Source organism: Anoplopoma fimbria, chromosome 13 (genome assembly GCF_027596085.1).
Source record: "Anoplopoma fimbria isolate UVic2021 breed Golden Eagle Sablefish chromosome 13, Afim_UVic_2022, whole genome shotgun sequence".
Classification (NCBI taxonomy): Eukaryota; Metazoa; Chordata; class Actinopteri; order Perciformes; family Anoplopomatidae; genus Anoplopoma; species Anoplopoma fimbria.
In genome coordinates, this window is record NC_072461.1 from 664,174 (window position 1) to 683,034 (window position 18,861).

The 18,861-nt window shown below is 41.9% G+C and overlaps 1 protein-coding gene across 1 annotated transcript in view; it reads left to right on the top strand.

Annotated features, from left to right (window-relative positions):
- LOC129101371 (GDNF family receptor alpha-2-like) overlaps positions 1-18,861 on the top strand; it is a 46,720-nt gene that overhangs the window by 23,449 nt on the left and 4,410 nt on the right. Inside the window, exons 4-7 of the mRNA XM_054611160.1 lie at positions 706-1,084; positions 12,953-13,065; positions 14,064-14,204; positions 17,250-17,392. Coding sequence (XP_054467135.1) covers positions 706-1,084; positions 12,953-13,065; positions 14,064-14,204; positions 17,250-17,392 — 776 coding nt within the window. The remainder of the gene's footprint in view (positions 1-705; positions 1,085-12,952; positions 13,066-14,063; positions 14,205-17,249; positions 17,393-18,861) is intronic.

The window sequence follows — 18,861 nt, forward strand, 5'->3', positions numbered from 1 at the left end:
TTCGCTTTCCAGCCGTCTCATTAAATTAATTCCTTTATTAATTAAAATTTCTTCTTGATAGTTTATCGTGTTTTACTTACATTTTAAGTATAGCAAAAACTTTACAATTATTATATCTATAATATCATGTAACTCGCTACAACAATTTGATAATGTACTTATATTATAATCACATCATAATATCACCTCGAAATGAATCATTTATTAACATCCAATTTGAAATCATTGCTTAATTCATTCATATTTCACTCAAGGTCTGAAACAGACAGAATCAATAATTCAGTCAGAGTGGATGCGGGCTAGCTGCAGGCATCCCTCCCGTGGCTTTCTGTTGGATGATATTGAAGAGTCTCCTTTAGCGTTCAAGTCTAACATTTGCAATGAACTCCCAGACGGGGAGAAATGCACGGATTATAGTTTTATTTGTTGATCGTATGTTGCAGCTGAGCCAACTGTAAACTATATCAGAAGTATGATGTTGAGTCAAAGGATCAATGAAAATACTTTTTTTTTATAAAACTGTTGCGATTGTATCTGATCCAGGTTGTGTTTGCTTAAAACCAATCTCAAAGAGAGAAAGAAAGCACTATAAAGTAATTATAAACAGCTCATTCCTCTTTGGAATTACATGACTGACATCTGTTTTTCATTTAAAGGTTCACTTAAGTGACTTAGTTTCCTCTCTTCTTGTATACACTGACACAGGGATGCTCACAGTGGCGCCAAAAGGTTTCCACTGTGTCGACGCCGAAAAAAACTGCAACCCCTGTCTTGATGCGGCCAAAGCCTGCAACCTCAATAGCAGCTGCAAGAGGCAACGCTCCGCCTACATCGCTACCTGCAGCAAGGGGGACAACAACAAGGGTGAAACCTGCAGCAAGAAGCGCTGCCACAAAGCGCTGAGGCTGTTCCTGGACCGTGTGGCCCCTGAGTTCAGCCACCGACTGCTTTTCTGCCCATGTCAGAGTGTGGGCTGTGCCGAACGACGCAGGCAGACAATCGTGCCTGATTGCTCCTATAAAGATAAGGAGAAACCCAACTGTCTGGAGCTACGGAGGCTCTGCCGCCAGGACCCTCTCTGCAGGTGAAAGAAAGGGAAATGTGGGGGGTGGAAGGCATTGGGGTCTTAAGGGCAATAGAAGAGTTTCCTGTACTGTATGTGTGTATTTTGAAAAGTGACAGGGCGGCATTCATTTCATGTGCTTGAATGTCATTTTGTTTTGTTGTTTTGATTGACAGATTTTAGTGCTATGCCTTTGAGACAAGCAAACACATCTGAGGATTCATTAACGTCTTTTTATATTCATAGAAAATGAGAAAAAGTCCATGTGTTGGAGAGAGTTCCTGTTTGACAGCAAATTCCTCCCTCTTATGACACCCTAAAATTGTATATTTCTCTGCTGTAACTTTGTGAGTGAAGTAATTAGTCATTCAGGGAAGCTGTGGCTATTAAGCACAGGATGAAGATGTGAGGCTAAGTTGAAGGGACAACGCTCAATTAAGCTAAACAAAACATTAGTGGATCACGTTAGCTGCACGGGGCCTCTATTGGATTCAAGCAGCTGGATTCAATTCACACCTACCCAGCCGTGACATGTTTCCTTGTGTTAGTGCTGCTGAGAGCAGGTGAAACACAGCGGTTGCACTATCGGCCAAATCAGCTGTCAAGATCTTTATACCCCCAAGAAACATGTGCTGTGTTAGGCCATCAACAGGCTACACATGCAGCGGGTTGAGGGAGATATGCTCTGCGTTCATTAGTCTAATAGCGTAAAATTTGGGGCATTTGAATCATTTTAAGCATTTAAAAGCTCATTTGTGAGCCTAATGGAGTTCGACACAGTTTCACACCCTTGAAAGCTCAACACTAAAAATAACACTCACGTGAATTATAAGAAGGGGACAATTTTGGCAATTTTTTCATGCCCTAGTGTGACAGATGATTAGGCAGCTAATACAATTTAGTGACAATAAATGACGGGTCTTGACACAACCACCAGTAGCCTGCATTGCAGAATATTTGTCATCTCATTGCATTCATACCCTAAAATGAATATTATGTTGCACAATATGAAAGAGGGTGATAAAGAGCGCTTTGTTCAAACATTTTGTATCACTTTTCAATTACTCTGTCTGTTTTTTTCTTCTTTGGATAACTAGCCAGAGTTGTTTGCTTCTGTAAGAAGTAAGAATGATTTACACTCCAATGAAATTCAAATTAGTGTTGCTGGCCATGCACAACAATTCCTTGTGAGAAGTATATCTATGGCACATCACATTTATCCTGCTTCTATAGAGGTTAGCAGCCTGAGCGTTAATGGCGAAAACCCAATTCCTCTCCACCAACACTAAATCCAACCACCACACTGCTAAAGTAGGGAAACTCTATTGCCTCCTCTCCAATTTATGATTGTCTTGATAATTACCTGCTTGCCTGCATTGTGTAATCTGTTTTCAGGCTGAGTTGCTTTCTTTGACCTTTCGGCCCTCAGGTGTCTGCTGTGCACCTCCTTATTGAGAAAGATGAAATAGAACGTTAAAGCTCATTATCTGCGGCTGGGTAATACCCCATTGAGGTCAACAGCTCGATGAGCACACCACACACTCATACAGAATGGACACACGCTGGCCTGCGCGCCAACAGACCAACAAACATTGAGCAGTAACACACACAAAACCACACACTCATACATAACCACTTTGAGCCTGAACGTGACTCTAATAATCTGCTGTTTGGGTGGCGCGTTCTCCTGCAGTGAATAAGTGCTGCCATGCAAGAGAATGTCACTACGCTTCAATTAAAGTGGGATGAGGTGCTGGCCTGACAGTGTTCTCTGATTGGTGATTTTATCCAGCCTTGAGGTGTCCACAATGACCACCATCCTGTGAGATATTCTCAACATGTCCTCGATCTGTCTCAATGTCCTCTATCCGTTACATGATGTCGGGCATGGTAACAGGACATGATGATGTCCTTAAAGACCTTGGAAACACTAACTTGTTATTATATTTAATCTGATAATTTATGAATATCTTGCACTGAGCAACACTTTATTTTCTTAATTGGTTCTGCACCTTCAGTTTGTTGTTCAAGCTAATTTATTTTTAAGTGTATTTGTCATGCTAATGGCCACACACGCCACAAATTAGAGTTTGTTTTGTGTAAGCACAATTGAACAAACCCTAGAAAAAGCCCTCACAAAACTTTTTAAACACAGAAGTCACAGCACACTTAAGTAAAACACCGGAGGAAACTTTCCTAGGCTTTGTTTTCCCCTCTCAGAGATGTGTTGATAAAAGCAGGGGAAGATCATTCAATGACAGGCGTGGCTTCTCTGGGGACGCCTGTCTGACTCCAAACGGGGGACACACCGCTAGTCCAAGCCTATTTCATTTTAACACAAGGGACTGATCGAGAGAGGAAGAAGGAATGGGAGGGGGAGAGAGGGTAGGAGAGATAATGAGACAGAGAGAGAGAGAGAGAGAGAGAGGGAGGGAGGGTCGCAGAATCAATCTGGCCCGTAAAGCTACTGCAGTGGGTTGGTGGTCAGTGGTTTGGTCTCACAGCTATGGATCTCTGCCGCAGACTCTGCAGACCAAAGACAAGCTTAGCTCTCGCCAACATACTCTGATGAAGAAGGGGTCACGGCTCAAAACGGATTTAAAAATGTATACTCATATATTTCATTATTTTGACTTTGAAAGACCAGCAGTTTCTTGCTCTATCTCAGAAAAAATGCCTTGAGATACTTTTTTTTGTTGAGTTTTAACTGAAGCACATTGGATGCCAGATTGGCTGGGATTTCACCTTTGGAGGCTGTTCAGATTGTTCCAGGAGGAGCCCAGAGCTCAAACAAACAAAAAATGAATATTTGAAAGGATTTCAAATATATCATTTTGGCTTGGGCATCGGTGGCATATTGCACTGGAAGATTTCATTCTCTCCCTGGTCTCTGTGGAGGCAATTGTTGACATACTCTAGAGATCTAGGGACTGTAGATGGACAGAGAACAAGCATTAAATAGAGAAGCTCTTATTTTTTACACCTGGTTGTACTTCTGCTGCAGTTATTATGTTATTTCCTTCCATAATCCTAGACAAACAACAGACAATTAACTCATGTTTGTTACTGTTTTGCTATTTTCCTCTCCTCTCAGCTTCTCCACTCTGTGTTCTCACCATCCTTCCAATGGATCCAACATCTATTCATTTGGGACTGCTGAGTCCACAGAGTGACAATAGGGCTATATTTGGATGGGCTGTTTCGGGGTTATGAGCGTGTGTGTGTGTGTGTGTGTGTGTGTATGTGTGTCGGCATGCATATATGCAAGCAGATAAAATCCCTATCCGTTTCTATGTCAGTTCATGCAACACCAGCCCAATGAAGCCTAACCCAAAGAGCACTGAGTTGTATATGTGTACTGTATTGATTGTCTGAGGATCAATGCAACACTTCTATCTATGATTAATATCCCCGGGTCTCCAGGCTCACTGGGTGCTCTTTGATTGAGTTCTTTGGCCATTGGTTATCAAAGTGGGGAGCTGAGAAACAATCAATCACTATACAGGTAACCTGACCCAGTTTGGGAGATGCTAGATCTGTGAGAGGCCGCCTTTGCTCACAGAAAACTTGCAGGATACAGCACTATATCTTTCACACACCAACACACACACACACACACACACACCGACACACACACACACACACACACACACACACACACACACACACACACACACACACACACACACACACACACACACACACACACACACACACACACACACACACACACACAAACACACACACACTGCCCTAAATCAACAGTCTGCTCTGTTGTATCTGACAACTCAAAACCTCCACCGAGGGGGAACAGTGTAGGGAGACTGACTGGCCCAGATGGCATTACTTTGTAGCTTCTGAGACGAAGCTGAAAGAAATCATGTTGCACTTTTATCATCGGTTTTTCTCACTTTCTCTTTCTCTTTCTCACATTCACTCACAAACGCATACACATTTGGGCTCTTGTACTTGTGAGGTCCCTCAGTGTATTCCCGAGCCAGTCACACTAAGCTAACCTCGTGTTGACACATACGGCCAGCTCTCTATGATGAACTGTGACTTTAATGAGCAACTGAGACATGACTGTGTGGAAACAGACTTTCCAGGAAATTAATCAACATATAAATGCATAATCGGAGCTGGGAATGTAAACTACATGCTCAATCCAAATACACCCGAAGCTATAGACTCAACAACAACAGCCTGATACCCAAAGTGCTCTATTTGAAATTCAGAGCATATCGATTATTGATGGATTGACTCCAAACGACCCTCAACATGGCAAAAGCTGATGTTGAGGGTCGCTAGCAGCTACTGTTCTGCCTCTCAGCCTCTCAACTTAATCTCTACATAGCAAATAGATGTTAGCTGTTATATTGTTCTGAATTTAGCACCTTTAAAATCTGTATGTGAGAGCAAGGTATTAACCTACACAGTATTGTGGAGACAGCTGTATTGATTAAAGTAGACGCGTATCTGTTCCGACACGACAGACATGTAAGATTGACTACTGAGTAATGGGGCTGAAACACCTCTTATGTAGACAAGCCTTAATAGTCAATTGATCCATTGTTATTATAATAGTATTGACTGATAAACCACATTTTTAAAAATGTAAAACCTAGTCTTGAATCTCAAACACCCTGTTGAATAAGCAAGGGTTGGCCGAACAATAAAAGATTAAAAAAGATAATCTTCACAAATTACTTTTGAAGCGTGAATGCAATCGGCAGACGTAATAAGCTAACACTAACATAGGCTAGAAAGGAACTACAACGTCTTTTTTAAGGCACATACTGTTTCAAAATTTAGGAGTGGGGTATTAACTAACAAATTTTGTATTGTATTAAAAAAAACATTAAAATCTATTAAGCTAGGGTAAATTACAGACCCTAATTCAGGTATCTAAACAAAAAGACATTACAAAAAACAAGTGCTGAAATGTGAACTCTTCTCTGGGTTTCATGACTCATTCCTGCACCACTCTATGACAAAGGTATAAAAGCATACACTTTCCTATTGTTTAGGCTACCTTTAAAAGTCTGTGCTCAAGTTGGTAACAATAAAAGTTATCAAAGTGAAGTGTCTCTTCTGATAGTGCATCGCTCTGGTTTTGCAAGCAAAGCATGTGTCAACTGGTGACCTTTTCCTCATACATAGTACAGTTTGCTGCAGTGTGCGGCTTTAATCAGGCTTTAACTTCAGTGGAGACGTGCTTAGCTTGCTGGCTAAACATGAGAGCTGGAAAGAAAGAGTTGTGCATTTAATTCCAATTCATGGATTAGTATATGACCATTTACTTCCCTAACCGTAAACTCAAAGGGAATATGGTATAGCGGAAAAGTGCAGCCATTAATAGGCCTCATGCTTTCCTTCACAGTCTCTTCCGCCAGCGGTACTACATATATTATTAATGCAAACATTATCAATAGGACTTCAACCTTATCTACAGAATGGTCAATGTGTGGTTTCGACTGTGTCAATTAGAGCCTGCTCTTCCCCCTTCATCATTCTGACTCCGAACACCTTTCTGTATTTAATGAGTATCATTGAAGGCTGCAGTGAGTAGTTTTCTTTAAACTTTTCCCACACAATTGTTTGATATGTGGCTAACAGATATTTAATTACTGCTAGTAACTGCAGATTACTGTTAACTCTGTTATTTTTTTTAGGGACAGTTCATCCATTTGTTTGACATGTAAACTTTGTCTGGGGCACGGCTGTTTGCCTTGTTCCAGAGCATTTAGGGAGTTCAGATAACCTTGAATAATCTATTTGCAGTGTTCAGGCAGTATTGGGTTCTGTGTGTTGCACGCTTGATTTAGCATTTATTCCGATGACATAACATTCAGTAGGGGGTTGTAAGACATCTGCAGCGGGTGGCGAAGACAAAAGCAAGAGAAAATTAGGAAGTAAAACAGCTTACAAGCCAATTTTTGGGTCACCAAACAAGGAACACTGCAACCACGCATAAGTAAGTGTTTCAAAATAAAACAAAACACTCGGTTAATTCAATGAAAGGTTCAGATCGTGGCTTGTGTTTTGTTTTTTTGCGATTTTCTGCTTTAGAATGCAGGAGAGGTTGTGTCACCAGGCAGTTTTTGTTGGTCTCAATTCTCTGCTGAGTAAGGGGGCGAAAGGTTGTGTCATGTGACAGCTAAGCTAAACTGCCTTGTGTTTTGACTGAATGCCATCTGTCCACATTGCCCTTTTAGAGTATTGACTGGGAATCCCAATGAGTACAGTGCTGCCAAAAAAGGCAGGCCTCTGTCTAGGCACATTAAAGAGAAAATAGCTGTGGGTAAAATGGACAATACACTCTGACCAGACCAGCAAAGAAACTGTCTCTGGGTCACATTACATTACATTACAGTCATGTAGCAGACGCTTTTATCCAAAGCGACTTACAGGAAGTGTATTCAACATAGGTATTCAAGAGAACTACTAGTCACCAGAAGTCATAAGTGCATCTCCTTTCTTAAACAAGCATCTAAAAGCATAAACCAGAGCAAAAGTATAGTGCAGAAGCAAATTACTACGAAAACAATAATTGCAACAAACTAATACGAATACAATAAGTACAACTAAGAATACAATAAGTGCAATAAACTAATACCAATGCAATAAGTGCTACGAGGAAGGCTCAGGGTAGTACTTCATGAAGAGGTGAGTTTTCAGCCTGCGCCGAAAGATGGGCAGCGACTCTGCTGTCCTGAGGTCAGTGGGGAGTTCATTCCACCACTGAGGGGCCAGGACAGAAAAAAGCCGTGACCGGGTCGATCGGCCGCAGGGACCTCTGAGCGACGGGGCAGCCAATCGCCCCGAGGCAGCAGAGAGGAGTGGTCGGGCAGGGGTGTAGGGCTTGACCATGGCCTGGAGATAGGAAGGAGCTGTTCCTTTCACTGCCCTGTAGGCTAGCACCAGAGTCTTAAACTGGATGCGAGCTCTTACAGGGAGCCAGTGTAGAGAACGGAGAAGGGAAGTTGTGTGGGAGAACTTGGGGCGATTGAACACCAGACGTGCTGCAGCTTTCTGGACGAGCTCCAGAGGTCTGATGGCTGACGCCGGGGCTCCAGTAGTGAGTTGCAGTAGTCCAGGCGGGAGATGACCAGAGCCTGGATGACCACCTGCGCCGTCTCCTCAGTGAGGAAGGGGAGAATCCTCCTGATGTTGTAGAGGAGGAATCTGCAGGAGCGTGTGACCGATGCAATGTTTGCTGAGAACGACAGTTGGTCGTCCAGGGTCACACCCAGATTCCTCACAGTCCGAGTTGGCGTCACCACGGCATCATCAATGGTGATGGACAGGTCTCGGTGCGGGCAACCCTTCCCCGGGAGGAACAGTAGCTCGGTTTTGTCCAGGTTGAGCTTCAGGTGGTGTGTCGCCATCCACTTCGAGATGTCAGCCAAGCACGCAGCAATGCGTGCCTCCACTTGGGTGTCACCGGGAGGAAATGACAAGACCAGCTGGGTGTCATCGGCATAACAATGGTAAGAGAAGTCATGCGAGCGAATAACAGAACCCAGAGATGTTGTGTAGAGCGGTCACCAGCAGAAAGTGTGAAAGCAGGAGCAGAATGTCGCGGTACAAATCGTAAAAGGGCCTTTAAGTGGAAATCAAAATTATTTTGTGTCCTTTAAATCAAAATATATTCGTAGCGCTCCATGAACAAGGTCAGTGCTGCATTGTTAGGCTTTACATGTGAATTGTCATGATATAACGCACCCTGCTGCACAATGCAGAAAATTCTAAGTGTCAAAAGAGAATAATAGTCAGATTTCAGATTTATTGTTTGCTTTGTCATTTAACTTCAAGTGACAATACGACACACAGGCTATTGATTGAACCAGGGTCAAATATCCCTTGCCGTGAGTTTGCACATGAGCACTTAAGGTTGCAATGTTGAATGTCTAATCAGTTTATACAATAAGACAGTGACAACAAGATATTAATGAGAGGAGAGAGAGGAGAGGAGAGGAGAGATAAGGATCGGAGGAACACAACAGATATGAACACAGGGGAGGGGGGGAGAGCAACATCTTTTGTTTTTCTCATTTGCTTCATGTAACTGCAATTATGTTGGCAGCTATTGTGTCATGGTTGTTGTTATGCTTTCTGTAGACGAGGGAGAGATATGGTTTCTAAAGCCTCTCTAGGCTGAAGACTGGGGGAAGTGATAAGAGTGAAGAGGAGGACCATTTAACAGAAATTATCATCCGTAGAAGAACTCATATTTGTAGACAGAGCACAGAGAGGAAGTCTATACACCAGATACGGCTCTCAAAAGACTGTTGTTTTTAATGAAGAAAGGAAGCTATTAGAGTCTTTGGAGTCTGATAACTGTTTTCCTCCGCCCCTCCTCCTTCATGAGGAAATGGTTTCCAAGACTGACACTGAGTCACATTGTTTGTCATGGACATGAAATGATAGGAATAAGAATCCATATATAAAGCCATTAGTTTTCTATTACTGCCAAGTCGGATGGACAGGCACTCAACGCTCAGCCGAATCACTGTGTTTAAAGTGTCAGGTTGGTTGAAAGAAGTCTACCTCTGTGGGGGCTCCCCTGCCACTTCCCTGGGGGCTGAGTGGCTGAAATGACCATAAAACTCTGTTGAGCTAGACAGCCTGTAATTTCAGCAGCGAGTGGTGCTTCGCCGAGGTATAATGGAAAGCCAGTGGAAGCCATGAAATTTGCTGAATCCCGGTGTTGGAACACCATTGTCTGAACACTCAGGACACCTCTCTAAACTTTAAATTACTGTTTTTAAGCCATCATTGTCTGAAAGAGCTCGGCATCTTAAAAGAAACACAGTGCTTGTTCAGTTTCTTTAATCTTCCGTGGTCTTTGCCTTTCCTACAAAAAAAAAATCCCATAAATTAGCCCATAAGAAATATAAAAATGGAAAATGTGGTTGAAAAGGTTGCTTTGTGTAGGGACAAGTTGTTCTCCCTCTCTCTGTCTGTTGTGTCTTTTTTATTATCTGCGGCATGATTGTGGGTACAAGTGCCTTCTTTCACTCAGAGCAAGAATGTTTGAGAGAGGGATTTGTGGAGGACAGGTGTGGAGAGGGATAGCTTTGTGTTTGTGTGTGCGTGTTCTTTCTTTTCTGTGATATAACATTATGTACTGTGTATCACTACTTGGGTGTGTGTGTCTGTTTGTGTGTGTGCGTGTGTGCATTTGTATCAGTCTTTGCAGCCATGAAAGAGCAACCATGCACTTCCCGTTTTCTGAAGCGTGGCTTTAGATGTGATGTTAGCAGCATGTCACATCGAGAGACTCTCCGGGTGATTTGATAGGAGGGCGGATGGAGATGGAGTTGGAGTAATGAAGTGAGTCTGAGTGGAGTTTGCTGCTGGAGGCCCAAGCCCATCACACCACACTGGCTGCATCTCTGCTATAGTGAAAGACAGAGAGAGAGAGAGAGACAGATATATGGAGACAGAGAGATTGTAACCTTATAACCCCTATTCCCCCTCCGCCAAATCTGCTTGTCTCCGCTCTCTTTATTCGCAGTTTCGATGCAGCATATCTGTAAGCACATTGGTCTTTAACTTGCTGCAACAACAGAAGAACTCTCATTCCCTTCTCTCTCTCTGATATACTGTATAATGGCCAGCTGTACCCTCCTCTCTGAGTTTCCTGAATGGTAATGTCCCTCCTGCCAAAGCAATAGATTCAGTATTTGCAGTTAATACCCAGGTTAATGCTCAATATCGTTACACACATCTGATCTAATCTAATTACTTTAGAACCTTAAGAAAAAAGCACAAAATGATTAATGAGTGATCCATTGGCGCCACTGTATACGGTAATATATGTGATACAGCCGCAATGCATATTTAAAGACAAGGCAGTATGTAAATTTCTGTGGAATTAACATTCCACCTGTTCAAGTTATTGTGGAATGCAGTGGTGTGCACCATCAGCACTTTTTTGTTTTTATTTAACATGAATCTCTTGCTTAGTGCATGAATTAAATGCTGTAGATACATCTGTCAAAGTATATCACTCACTTCAATTAAATTCAATAACTAGATTAAAAGACAATGTCCTAATTAATCTTTTACAGTTTTGCTTATCAGTGATATGTGAATTAGAAAAACATCTTAAATACATTATTCATATATGTTGACAAGTACAGGTTAATATTCTGTGAGGAAATATGCATCTAAAGGTGTTTTGTTTGTAGCATTCTACTATGAGGTGATTATTATAACAGCCATTTTGAGACATTTGGATAATAACTGACCTGAAAGAGGCCGTCACCAAAAAATCACCTTGCATTAGCAAAAGAAAGAACAAAAAATAAGCCGAGGGCACAAGAGATGTGTCTGGTATGGATGGTTGCGTAGCTTAAAGTGTACCTGCTCTGTCAGAAGAATGAGAGCCCTGTTTAAAACATGTCTGACTCCAGTGTAGATAGGTTGTTAGTTTGTCAGAATAACACTGAAAAATTCTCTTCCTTTTCTCAGCAAATTCAAAGAGAAACCTTTCCCTAAACCTAGCTAAGTGGTTTTGTTGCTCTAACCTAACTTTCTTTGAAGAGAGACGTTTATATTGAAAAGACATTATGCACTTGACTTTGTTCAAAGGTAAAAAAAGAATCTGCACCTCTAATGCTCACTTATTATCAGATCCTATCAGAATAAGGCTAGATGTTTCCCAATGTTTCCAGTCTTTATGGAAAGCTAAGCTATCCATTTCCAGGATCAAGTTACATATGGTGCAGATGTGAGAGTGGTATCACCACAAGAAGGCTAATAAGGAGATATATCAAAACATTGAGCAATTATTTTAATTGTGAGAAACATGCAGTAACAAGCACTGGCTCGAGATAAAGACTGACACTCTTGATGGCAACACAGGGCTGTACAGAGTAACAGACTGAGAAAAGAAGAGGAGGCTGTCATAAATGCGTCAAATCAACTGTTGTTTATAAGTTGCCCAAAAATTAGCAGCCAATTGCAAACCAGCCAGACAATGCATTCTGGCAACTGCCCATACTAAACCTGTTTCTGTATTTTTGCATGTGCTTGTGTCTGTGCATGTTTGTTTGTGTTCACTAGGGACAAGACAGCCGGAGGAACATTACAGTACCTTTGAACTTCGGGTTGCAAAGAATTGGTCAGACCAGGTCAGAAAAAATGGTTATGGCAGAGAGAGAAACAGAGCGAAAGACACACAGAGAGAAATGTGCACTGGATTGTGATTCACTTAGTGGGCAGCTGTGATGTGAACAGTACAGACAGAGCAACTTTGCACACGCTACTCCCAATAAACCTACTTAAGTGGATTAGCAATGCCACCCTGGGGCCCTCCACAGACTTAAAGCTCTTATCACAAACACACACCGAAACAAAACATACTATTTTTATCTGTTCCTTCGGTTTGTGGGGAAGTGAGTTTGGGAGACAGTCGAGATGTCCAGGATAAGCATGGAAGTACCGGCCAAATGAGACACATGATATCTTTTTCATCCTTAAACAAATGAACTACCAGAGGGTTTATGTTGCAATCCGTGAAGATGGCAAATAACTTGTTGATACTGAGGCGTGAGTGAGACCAGGTTTGCTATTCAGGACACCTGTTGTAGCAGCCCGAAAACAGATGTTGCATATACTTTCCCAGTTTGATGCTGGTCTCAATTGGCATTCGCTCTAGAGTAAAGATGGTGCCAAAAAAATTGGCCCTGTGCTTTGAATTTGTGTGTGTGTGTGTGTGTGTGTGTGTGTGTGTGTGTGTGTGTGTGTGTGTGTGTGTGTGTGTGTGTGTGTGTGTGTGTGTGTGTGTGTGTGTGTGTGTGTTCATCTGTCATATGCTCGTGACTGAGTGCCTGCCTCTCTTTTTCTCTCTCTGTGCTGTGCTTCATGTTTGTTGTGCAGGTCTAGGCTGGCTGATTACATGGTGAACTGCTGGGTGACTCCGCAGGCAGTGAGCACCTGCCCCAACCAAGACAATCACCAAGCCTGCTTGGCCTCCTACGCAAGGCTCATCGGTCAGTACAGCCGGGGCTGTGGGTGAAACTGTGATGAAGTGAGAGTTTGTTTGTGTGTTTGAGAGAGAAAATGGGCAGGGGTTGAAATGGCGGGAGACTTACAAAAATGCACATTTACCTCCAAATCCACAATAATTTCAGATACATGGTGAGATAACGACTCATGGTTATAGTCCGTGTGACAGCAGTCTAAAATACCTTCACTTTTATCATGAGTAGCAGGCAGAGCAGTGAGACTCTTGTTTGATCCCCCTCCTGCCTGATATCTCCCCCAGCACACTGGACATCAGGTCACTACTAGAATTATTTAGGCAGTGGAGGCACAGAGAGTCTTTCTCGTTTACTTAATTAAAACACTTGATGACCATCTGTTTGCACATATTAAATGTTGCTCAAACAATGTGCCTGGACTGGCACATGCACATTTTTCCACCCCAGCCAACCTTTGATAACTGCACCTTGGTTGGATCACCAGGTTCATGAAGAGTTCCAAATGCAAATTTACACGAAATAACTTTTTTTTCATGCTGTCCATATTTCAGTATCAGTCACTGCCTCCCCACCATGTGTCATAATTGGCACAGCATGAAGTGATAATATGCCATGGCGCTTCTTGGATTTCTCTGGAAAATGCTACACAAAGTGCATCTAACACCTCTGACTCCAACTGAAAGCATCGACACAGTGAGGCATTTGAAAAGTAAAATGTTTTGGTACAGCAGCGCTATATTCAAGCTTCACACACACTTTCTAAAGCACCTACTTTGCAAAATATTCATAACATAATGGCCTCTTTACATCTAAAACAAAGCATTACAGAATGCTTCACCTTCCCATAACCCAAATAGTGCAAACCCATTCCTATGACTAACATCTTGTTGTCCATTTGATATACTATGTGCAATGAATGCAGTCCATTATAGTCCATTAGTGACCCATAACTGTTTGTCCCAATTTGTGTAATTTGTGTTGGTGTTTGTGTGTGGATACCCTCACAGGAACAGACATGACTCCCAACTATGTTGACAGCAGCTTCTCCAACTGGACCATCTCCCCGTGGTGCACCTGTAAGGGCAGTGGAAACCAAGAAGAGGAATGTATGAACTTCCTGCGGTACTTCACCAATAACACATGCCTAAGTGAGCCATCCCTATACACGTATACTCTGCATGCATCTGAAATGGGTTTTGTAAGTGATAGGGGTCCAGCAGTCATATAATATTGATAAGAGCACAAGCGTGTGATGCAGTAGTTACTCTTGCAGCCATTTGAGAGTAGTATGAGCCATGAACTTCAATATAATGCAACTTTAATGGTCTCGTAGCAGATTCTGTTTTTCAAAGTCGTAGAGCTCTTCAGTCATATAACTCTGGATGTGATGTTGTTGAGGAAATGGTGGTGGGGGGACTGAATATGGAAATAATGAGAGGTGGGGCTGGATACCATTCAGATATCCAGGTATTAAAATGTCAAAAAACAATTACGTTGATATACATTTTTTTGTTTAAATTAAACAGAAAATAAGAAAGAAATTCCTGGTATTTGTTCATGAGTAGAAAGTAGGAAACAAAATTGAAAAATATTTATTATTTATTGATGGATGGAACTTCTTGAAGTACTAATGAAAATGTGTCTCTAACATATTTTGATATAACTCATCCACTGACGCTCCTTTGCCCACTGATTAAGTTGGAATTAAATGTTCGTAGTTTCTCTGAAACCAGTCATTTCTTATCACTTCTCATCCCCCCTTTGGGCAAGATCTGCCCGGACTTTAATACAAAAGAAACCATTTGCATGTAATTTTCATATTCAATCTGAAAGAGTTAAAGGGCTTATCCCTTGCAGGAGAAAAATGTCATGAAAAGGAAGAGATCTAGCACAAATTAAATAATTGCAAGTGCTAAAATACATATCTGCACATCTAATGCATAGCACACAGGGTGCAGTATGAGTGGTTACCTCAAACATCTTGATGCTTTTTTCACTGTGAAGAAAAAATACATGTTCGTTCCTTGCTATGGCGGAACGAGCAGTGTCAACAACGCTACAAGACACCATTGCCTTTAACATGTTTCATTGTGTGGATAATGCTTTCAGACCATTTCAATAGATTGCTGGGGTACCGTTTTAGCTGAGTGTGCAGGATGAGGGATGAGGCTGGGAGCTGAGGAGGCGTCTTGAAAAATAACACAAAATTCAGCATCTCCTCTCTGCAGTCAAGGGGAACAGGCGATAAAGTTCCACACACCAGGGAGGAGAATATACACAGACATACATAGACATATATGTGTGAGTGTGTGTGTGTGAGTGTGTGTGTGTTTGTGTTTGTGTGCATGTTAAATCTTTCAGCACCTATCTTTTCACTTTCATCGTTTCTGCAGAGTAAATCTTTTTTTTACATTGATTGACAAAACAGCACATTGCGATTTATACCATGTCTTAAACAAATCATTTATCATTTATTATCTGCTCTCTCTTTCCCACTCTCTCCTTACAAGATCAGGCAAATAAATAGTCAAACAGAAAAACAGTTTCAACATTTAGTCAAATGTGGGTGGAGGCTAACATAAAACATTCCAGCTGAAAGGATATTATAATAGTTGAAACATAGTCTGGACTTCTCTCTGTTTCTGCTCTTCTTGTACTTTCCTCCCTTTTCTCTTACTCCATCTGTCCCTGCAGGTAGGGCCATGCATGCTATGCCCAGCGGTTAAAGGAAAACTTATCCAGAGTCATTAAAAAATTGAATTGCTATTGGCAATGAGCTTAATCACTCAGTGAAACATTTGGGTCCAGTAAAACATCCTGTGTGGAGGCCCTCCAGCCAACTAGTTTGATTTATGGCTTTTTTCCCCCATCGTACAGCATCTGTAGGGGGAAAGCTAGCGATAGACGACCCTGACAAACAGATGCGTAACATCGGATGTCTCAGCAGTACTTCACCAGCTCTTCACTGCTAGCATTTTAAGTTGTTAGGCTTCACTGGTGAGCTCTGTTCCTCTCTGTGCTTTTATTATCTAGCAGCAGCCCAAATCGCCTGTGTAGAACAGAATGAGAAACATGAAGGGGGCTTTTGTATGCGTTAAGTGTGCAGGTGTATGTGTGTGCCTTTGTGTGTGTTGATGTACAGTAGGTGTGCAACACTGTGTAGGTGGACAGCGGATGTGAAGGACAAATCTCTGTTGCCATGTATCAGCAGTACTAAGAACTGTGTTTGTGTCCATCAGATTATGCACGTGTGTTCTATCCTGTTTGTTCTTTTTGTGGTGGTTGGAAATGCCATAGCTCCTTTGTTTGGGAATGTTTTGAATTTGATCAGTCACATGAATCTATTCAAAGTCATTGCTACATGCTGACCTTATAATGGAGGTGGTTGCCAAGCAATTACATGCCTTGCCTTCTCTTTGGCTGAACAAAGGGAAACAAGCCTCGTGTTTTAAACGGATGAGCAGTGAAAAGGTACTCAGCCCCTATTTTACCATATCTAGCTGAAAAGCTGACTGAACAGGGATTTATCATGTTTTTGCAGAGACTCAGTCGTGCACTTAGACACAAAATGACATGCATGCATACAGTACATCTGCAGGGAAATACAAAAGCACTAATATGCATACACAGTCTGCTGTCCTCTGTTAGAGTTGATTGATTTGCTACTTTTAGCAGATTCCATTTCTGAGTGTACGACTGTCTGCAAACAAATTGGGCTTCATCATCTCAAGTGCGGACATTTTTGCCACTTTTTAGTCAGCATTTGATAAATGTGTCCATTTTGTCTCTGCAGGATTTGCTCATAGAAGGATAATGTCTTTATTGATAATATATATGTAAACAGGTTAGTCATTTAAAAAAAGCCAAAACTAAAGATTTTTAACACGAGACAATATTGGTATTTTGTGAGACAGTAAAATCATGAGCAGCCTCCCCAGTGAGAGATTTTGCAAACAAATCTCTGATTGCTGTTTTTGGTTAGTTCAACTCTTAAGCTCACTGACAAAGCAAACAGACTGCTCTCTTTACTCTTTTTACTCCTTCCTCCCTCAATCACACTACGCCAAACCTCACTCCCTCGGCTGCCAAAGATTGGGCAGGGGACCAAGAGGTTGACTTAGAGCTGTCTGCTAGCTGGCTTCTTGCTTGGACGACATTGCAAAACAAATAACTACATATCTCTGTCCCTGCAGGAAATGCCATTCAGGCCTTCAGTTACGGGATGGACAACATGCAGAACAAAAATGTGTCACTCCCTGGTCCCTCAGCGACTACGAAAACGGGGTCCGATTGGTCGACAGGCACCTCAGAACCGCCCTTTGTCACCATCCTGAAGGTAATAGGTTTGCATTGATTGTTTGATTGCTTGGGATATCAGAGGGGCTCTTTTCAACATTCAGAGCATTTTTATAGCAGCAAAGAACTATTTTCTGTGTAAAGATATAGTGGAGTAAAGTCTACCTGAGCAGACAATGAAGACGCTTTCTCTCTCTCTCTCTGTGTTGTAATCTGAGATGATCCTTGCTTTGTTGACATAGCCGTGCCCCACACATGCTTTTAGTGCATGTTCATGTGAGCGTGGCCCACTGGTTAGCTTGTGGCCGACGCTCTGCACTACACTGATACGGCGATTATAGTTAATAACGCCATCCCAACTGACAGTGTCATTTTAGCAACCACCCTCCAGTTCCCCCACAGGTAACACTGTTGGCTCTGCCAGCACTTTTGCTCGAGTTTGCACTGTTATCGCTGTTAGCATCGTAAACTGCAACCAGCCAGCTCAGCTGTCAGCATGTAAAAAGCCGGCAAATAAAAAGGCTCCCAAACTCGTATGTAGTACCTTTAAATTGATATGCATTTGATATTTGTTGTTGTTGTTGTTGTTGCAGCACAAATACATTCATACGTTTTCCAGAAGTTGCCACCAACTTCTTTGCATGAATTTGTTAAAGTGGACAAGAAGACAAGAAGCACCACAAAAACACTCCTCCTCTCTGCTGCCATGAAAGGAGGATTCAAATTCAAATCACATTCAATCTCTATGCTTGTTAAGGCAATTGGCACATCAGAACAGACCCTTTATGATAAGACAGTGTATGCTACACCCAAGATGATGACATTTGGTTGAAATATATATTTCTCTCACACACAATGAACTAGTGAAATAAAAGGGAGGTGGAGGTTTTAATCTGGATTAGAGGTTCTAAAATACTGGCCCAGGGCCTGTACTTTGCTCAATGCCGTCTCCTCTGAAGTCTGCAGTGAACTCTGCTATAACTGGGTTCACCGTCCAGAGCAGAAAAACATCACTCTTTGCTGTGCTGCAAGAATGCACGCGTGTTTGTCTTTAGAACTGTACATCAATTTCTCTTCAAATAAAATGTGAAAATGACAGGACCATATTGTCCGCCAAAGACTCCCCCCCTCTCTCTCTTTCTCTTGAACAGGTCAAAAGTACTTCATTGCACTTTAGGGTAAAGGAGATGTTTTTCTTCTCTTTTTATCAAGCTGTTGAGTTTGATAAATTATCACAGTAAAATATTTTTCTGTCTTGTAGATGTATTTTAGATGTGCCGTGCAGCCTGCTGGTGTAGGACTAATGATGTTTTTCACCCTTGCAGGAGACCCAGTTACCAAGCTAAGCTGAATTAGACACTAAAACTGTCCCTTGTAAAACCTTCTGCTCCCAATGCTGCTGCAGATGTTATTGTTAATGTCATTTTTCAGTGACTATAACAGATATACACAAAATCGAAGCAGCGTGCAGTGTTTATGAATGCAAATGTGCGTGCTGAATGAATGACT